This window comes from Otolemur garnettii, unplaced genomic scaffold (assembly GCF_000181295.1).
Source record: "Otolemur garnettii isolate 467f Iridium unplaced genomic scaffold, OtoGar3 scaffold00171, whole genome shotgun sequence".
NCBI classification, from domain to species: domain Eukaryota; kingdom Metazoa; phylum Chordata; class Mammalia; order Primates; family Galagidae; genus Otolemur; species Otolemur garnettii.
Genome location: NW_003852566.1, coordinates 3,051,523 through 3,058,414, shown reverse-complemented (window position 1 = coordinate 3,058,414; position 6,892 = coordinate 3,051,523). Strand labels below are relative to the sequence as shown.

The window sequence follows — 6,892 nt, the reverse complement described above, 5'->3', positions numbered from 1 at the left end:
TTTCTACACTCATCAAGCCACACTGGTTGAAAATCACTAAGCCCTCAACTTGGTCCCTACCTGGCTTCATGATCCTGGGCAAGTGGCTTGGTCTCTGTATTTTTATCTGATACACCATGTAATAATAACAGTCCTATTTAAGATGCTTGTGAAGATCTGATGTAATGGCTATAACAAAAAGCCCAGTTGGGGGCGGCAGCTGTGGCTCAAAGGAGTAAGGCGCTGGCCTCATATGCCGGAGGTGGCGAGTTCAAACCCAGCCCCAGCCAAAAAAATAAAAAAGCCAGTTGGTGTCTGGTGCCCAGACCCTGCCACAGTCCTTTTTATCGTGTGGCTATGACTTGGGTGGGTGTGAGGGTGAAGTGAGCTAGGGCTCAGAGTGCAGAGAGGAGCCATCCATGCGGAGGATAGAAAGGGGATGGCGGTTCAGGCTTGTTCCTGGGTGTCTTGAGCAGGTGAGGATCTGTCCTGATTTGGGAGACTCTACTCAAAGTCCTGAAGTGCTCTTCAGCCCCTGCTGTAGTACTGGAGCAGGGGGGAGGAGGCTGTGTAGTTGAGCTGGGACTCAGGCAGCTACTGGAGGGTGGGGGAGGGGTCCCAGCTCCCAGGTGAGGAGAGGACTGTGGCCTGGGCCTGGGCCTGGCTCTGGCTCCAGTACCACCCAGGATAACTACAAGGACAGAGGCTGAGTTCCCAACCTGGGGTCTGGGCACAGATGCACCTCCCTCCTCCCCGAGCATTTGGGACTCCAGGTCTAATGCAGTCAGCCTCTTTTCAGCCACAGCTGCTGGTGATGGCAGCCTTTCCATACCCAGGCTAGGTCACCCGCCAGGGATCTTTCAGGGCTGCCAGGTGAGTGGCCAGGGTTCCAGGGACTAGCAGATCGGATCTAGAAGTAGTAACAGCAGCTGTGGTGATGAGGGAAGCTGCACACCCAGTCTGACTGCCAGGGCTCCAGCCCCTATCCCCATGTCTGCCACCTACCTGCCTTCAAGTCTTGGGCTGAGCCATGTACCTATCCCTGCCACAGCTTTCCTATCTGTAGGGGCACCTCTGAGGCATAAGGTTTCTGCCTCCTGGATTGTTTGAGAAATGAATGAGATAGGCATACGCGAGGATTGGGTGCTGTCTGCCACATGCTCACTCAGGAGACAGCGTGACATCTGTGTCTTCCGTGCAGACAATACTGGGTGCTTTAGAGGATCTGATGAGACTTGAAGTACCTGTGAGGTCGGGATGACCTCCTCCGTGGTACACATGAGCAAGCTGATAACAGGAGTAAGGCCAAACTGTTATTTAAAGAGGTTTGTTCTGAGTTGAGTATACGTGACTGAAGGCCCGAAGCACATTTTGTCCAGAGATTCTGAGAAGATGGGTCTGTGATAGCAGGTTACGGTTTGGTTCTACACATTTGTGGAGACAGGAATTACAGGGAAGATCATAAGTCAATACATGGAAGGCATTACTGGTCTGGCCCAGAAAGGCAGGACATCTCAAAGGGGCGGGCTTACAAGTTATAGGTAGGTTTAAAGTTTTTTGGATTTACAATTGGTTAGAGAAATGAGGCTTTGTCTACAGGCTGAGAATATTTTAGCTTAAGGATGACTGGTAATCAGAGATAACCCGCTAGACATTTACCGAGACACATGTGATCTGCTGAGTGATCTGTTGGCCTGGAGGTGTGGGTTAATCCATCATGCACGGTCGTAGGCCTGCTGATGGTTTAGAGTCTTATTATTACAAAGCATAACTCCAAAACTGAGGGAGCATGACAGGGCCTGTCTGACCTCACTTTTCCTCATGTCTGGCAAATTAGCTTTAAGGTTTTTCTGGGGTCCTCTTGGCCAAGGCGAGGGGGTCCATCTGTCAACTGGGATCTTAGGATTTTATTTAGTTCACAGAGTGAAAGGTTGGGAAGGTGAGGGGATGTGCCCAGGCATGGTAGCCTGTGGGCCACTGTAGCAAAGTCCCACAGACTGGGTGGCTTGAGCAGTGGATACTTGTCTCACGGGCCTAGATGCTGGAGGGGTGTGTGGGATTGGCTACTTTGGAGGTCTCTAGGCCTCTGTCCTCACATGGCCCTCTCTGTGTCTGTATCTGTATCTCCTCTTACAAGGGCACCTTTCAGATCGGATGAAGGCCCACTCTCATGTGCCCATTTTACGTTAATTACCTTTTCAAAGCTTCTATCCCCAAATATAGTCACATTCTGGAGCTAGGACTTCAACATATGAATTTCAGGGGACACAGTTCAGCCCAAACCCCAGGTCAGCACAGTAAGGTTGTGGTGCCAGTTTGGAAGCCAGGCCTGTGGGAGGCCTAGGCTGTGCCTCTGTGTCACCAGGCTGCCTCCTCACCCCTGGGATGGGCAGGAATTTCCACAGGGACACATCCTGGCTGCCTATTTTCTCACTCCAGCCACCCTCAGGGGCTCTTTAGGAAGCTCTTCACCACGAATTCAGCAATGTGTTTGTTGGCTGGTCTGAAGCACATAAATGTAAAGTTTACAGTGGCATTTCAGTGTTACTGTTATGTAATCTCGTAACTGTCAAAGCCACATTTAAAGTGTTGTTATTTCAGCACAGCATGCCCCCAGAACACCATAGGAGGAGGGACTGTGGTAAATGTGTCATTCATTCATTCAGCAAGCCCCCTGCATGCATATGCACCCCTGGGCTGGGTGACACGTGTTTGGAAATGACTCAGAAACAGCCCCTGCCCTCAAGCAAGATGGGAGCAGAGAGGCACAGGGAGCTTGCAGTACAATAGCACTGGGCACTTTGCATCAGAGGTTCAGAAAACAGTGTGGGGGGAGCAGGGCCTGAGGAGGCAGTGTAGAGGGGAAGTGAATTGTGTTCATACAATCCCAAGTGTCCAGCAACACTCATGAGCACTCTGAGTGAGGCAGAATACTCAACTTGGAAAGGCCCACAGTCTAGGGTGCATGTGGGCATGGAGTCAGTGGTCAGGACACAGGCCAGAGCTGGTTGTCCCCATATCCCAGTTGCTGATCCCTTCATCCTGTCCTCTGGGGCTGCTGGCCTCATTTGGTGAGGGAGAGAGGATTGGCCTTTGGTGATGAAGAGAATCATTCCGGCTCTGGGAGCCCAGAGAGATAGTGACCCAGCTGGGCTGAGGGAAGCTTCCTTCCCCTGCAGGAGTATGGAAGGGAGTGGAGGCAGAGGGGCCCCCAGGAGTGGGACCAATGTGCACACCAGCTGGCTCTGACTGAGGGAGACTCTGGTGGCCCAGCCAGCAGCTACCCTTGCAACCTCCACCTTCCATTCTGTGCTCAACCCACTGCTAGTCATTAAGTACCTTCTGTGTGTCCCACTGTGTCCTATGGCCTGGAGATAGGTCCATCTCCTGGGGCTTGTGGAGCTCTTCAGAGTTTATTTTTTTATATATATTTTTTTCTTTGTTATATATTTAGTCAATCATTTATTTATATCAGTGGTGATATAATATAATCAACGGATGGTGATTTTATACTTAGGATTATAATCCAATATTGCTTTATTTTGTTGTTCTGACCATTCCAGCTTTGGCTGTTAGGGTCCTTTCAGGTGGTTCCTATGTCTCTTTGACATGTCCTGTCATTGTGGGCTTCTTTTTTGTTTTTCTTTTTTTGAAATTGGCTTATGTAATTGCTGGGGCTGACAAATATGAAATGTATAAGGCAGGTTGGCAGGCTGGAAATTCGGGCAAGGGATGAACTTACGGTCTGAATCCCAAGGCAGTCTGATGGCAGAATTCCTTCTATTCCTTCTTCCTCAAGGGACTTCAGTCTTTCTCTTAAGTCCTTTGACTGATTGGGTGAGGCCCACCCACATTATGGACAAAATCTGCTTTACTCAAAGTCTACTGATGTGAATGTTAATCTCATCTGGAAAATAAAAACCAAAATGTTGCAGCACCATCTAGGTTGGTATTTGACCAAATGATTGGATACTCTTGACCCACAGAATCAACCACCATAGAGGATGAGAAATTAGTCTAGAGAAACTCAACTCATCAAAGCAGGTTCAGAATCCGACTATCTCAGACCCTTCTGACCCCAGGTGGCTGTCAGTATTAACCAGAGAATTAGGACAGTGTTGCCGCCTAGGGAGGAGACTGGCAGAGGCATTTTGTCAGTAACTAGGAAAATCCTGTTAAATATTTAAAGTTCTGGCTTTCTGGTGCTAACTCCATTAGGAAAGGACTGACCCCAGGGCAAGGTAGGCAGATACTGACTGGCCCTCTGATTTTACTTCTGTGATTGTGAGTGTTTGATATAAGGAGGGTTGATCTTGTGTGTTGATAAGTAAGGATTTATCAAAACCCAGGTGACATTGTAAAACTCCTCACCTGGAGTTAATTTTAACACGTTAGGATGCTGTGAGCAGGATGGTCCGGGGGAAAGTGTTGCCATTTTCTGTGCAGGCAGCTTGTGCATCAGAGGTAATTCATTTTAGCTCGTCAGAGACTGGTAGTGTTTAGGAAACAAATGGAGTGTCAAGGGTTCCTGTGGAGTATGTGTATTGCAAGATATTTGAAATGAAATATCAAAAAAAAAATGCAAGAAAGCATTTTGAAGTGTTTTAAGAACACAGTCCCTGCCCAGTGGGGGTGGCTCATGCCTGTAATTGTAGTACTCTGGGAGACTGAGGCAAGTGGATTGCATGATGCCAGGAGTTTGAGACCAGCCTAAGCAAGAGAAAGATTCCATCTCTACTGAAACTAGAAAAACTAGTTGGCTGTCATGGTGGGTGCCTGGAGTCTGAGCTACTTGGGAGGCTGAGGTAAAAAGATTGCTTGAGCCCAGGAGTTTGAGGTTGCTGTGAGCTATGTTGAAATCATGGCACTATACCCATGGGTGACAGAGTGAGATTCTGTCACCAAAACCAAAACAAAACAAAAAACCACTGTCCCTTGGCACATTTTACAAATAATGCTTTGACTGTTTGCCGATGAGATGAGCAGACTCAGGCATTGGCAGGGCACAGGTTCTGGGCCAAGTGTCCTGACTGGGTGAAGCTAGCACCAACCCTTGGCAGCCCCTCATTCTGGTGGGTCACTAGCGCTATCTCTGAGCCTTGGTTGCCATGTGACAAAAGGGAACAGGGGTTGGGGAGACTCCCTGTTTCCTGGGACTATGAGAGATTAATTTGGGGGTAGGCCAGAGCCCACCCCTTACTGGTTTCAGCTCTAGAGTGTGGTGCCCCTTCACCCCAAGACGGAAGCCTGGTCATCTGTTCTAAGTGCAAGTTCATGTGTGGGGGCATTAGAAATGTATTTCTGGTTTAATTCCTTCCCAGCTTTATTGAGAGAGATGATTTCTGCTGGGTGTGTTTTATGACTGGTAAACTGTCCTTTCTCATAAATATGCCCATTGGAAGAGGTATCAAATGTGCTGTCCACCCCCAGGGTAATCTCAGGAAACCAGATGGAAACATTCCAGGTGGGGATGCCCAGAGCAGGGAGGGATGGGAGTGTGGGACCCCCAAAGGGAGGGTTGCCTGGGTAGGGAGGCTGCGCCCAGGCACAGCCAGCACCCCGGGCCTCAACGCTGACCTGACTGGCTCTCTCGCCGCTTGGCTGCAGGTGGGCAAGCTGCGTGAGCGGCTGCAGGAGGCCAAGCTGGAGCGCGAGCAGGAGCAGCGGCGGCACACGGCCTACATCTCCGAGCTCAAGGCCAAGCTGCACGAGGAAAAGACTAAGGAGCTGCAGGCTGTGCGCGAGGCGCTCATCCGGCAGCACGAGCAGGAGGCGGCGCGTACGGCCAAGATAAAGGAGGGCGAGCTGCAGCGGCTGCAGGCCACACTCAATGTGCTGCGTGATGGTGCCGCGGACAAAGTCAAGACTGCGCTGCTGGCCGACGCGCGCGATGAGGCGCGCAGGGCCTTCGATGGCGAGCGCCAGCGGCTGCAGCAGGAGATCCTGGAGCTCAAGGCAGCACGCAAGCAGGCTGAGGAGGCCCTCAGCAATTGTATGCAGGCGGACAAAGCCAAAGCAGCCGACCTGCGAGCTGCCTACCAGGCTCACCAGGATGAGGTGCATCGCATCAAGCGCGAGTGCGAGCGCGACATCCGCAGGCTGGTACGTGCTGTGCGAAGTGTGGAGTTTTGAGGACCTACCATGCTTCGGGCATTATTTGGGGCACTGGGGTTCCAGCAGGTCCCTGTCTTCGTAGCTGTTCCCTGGCCTTGGGCTGCAGGTCTCCTCTCTCTTGGTGTGTGATCCTTGGTGGATCACAGACTGCGCAGCACAGTCTGCTCCCGTGTAAAGTGAGGCTAGTGGGTGATGTTGTAGGAAGGTGCCATGATGGCATATCAGAGCTGGGCACGGTTGGCCAGTTTTACATAAACAACCATGAGCAGACTTCTGCTAGCAGGTTAAGATGTGGCAGGTAGGGCACACTGCCTCGCCATCCTACTGCAACACCTAGGGGAAAACATAAATTGGAAACAATCATATTTTTAAAGATATTGGAGAGCTGTGCAAGCCGTGAGGAAAATTCCCAAGAGAAGGCAAAGGGTCCAGCCTGGGCTGGAGGCATCTGCTGATTTTCCCAGTGGGCTGAGGATTGGGGTCCCCAAGTAGAGAGATGCCACTGCAGGTTAGAGAAATGAATAAGGCTTTTTGCTATCTCAGGGTTAGCATGAAGGAATGGAAACCACAGGAACCCCCAACCAGGCTGTTTGCTCCATAGAATATTCACTGAGCCCTGAGGTATTAGAGGAAGCCAGTGATCCCGGATGGAAAGGCAGAGTGGTAATTCCTGTAGCCTCAGCAGACATGGCAGATAAAGCTCTCTAGAGGGGCGGGCTGTAACACACACGACAGCCGGTGTGCAGGCTGTAACACACACGACAGCCGGTGTGCGGGCTGTAACACACACGACAGCCGG

General features: G+C 50.8%; 1 protein-coding gene across 2 annotated transcripts in view; it reads left to right on the top strand.

Annotated features, from left to right (window-relative positions):
• JAKMIP1 (janus kinase and microtubule interacting protein 1) overlaps positions 1-6,892 on the top strand; it is an 85,124-nt gene that overhangs the window by 2,996 nt on the left and 75,236 nt on the right. Inside the window, exon 2 of one of the 2 annotated variants that reach the window (XM_023519305.1) lies at positions 5,587-6,081. The exons of the other annotated variant lie outside the window; for it this stretch is intronic. Within the exon in view, the coding sequence (XP_023375073.1) occupies positions 5,587-6,081 (495 nt within the window). The remainder of the gene's footprint in view (positions 1-5,586; positions 6,082-6,892) is intronic. 2 annotated transcript variants of the gene reach the window in all.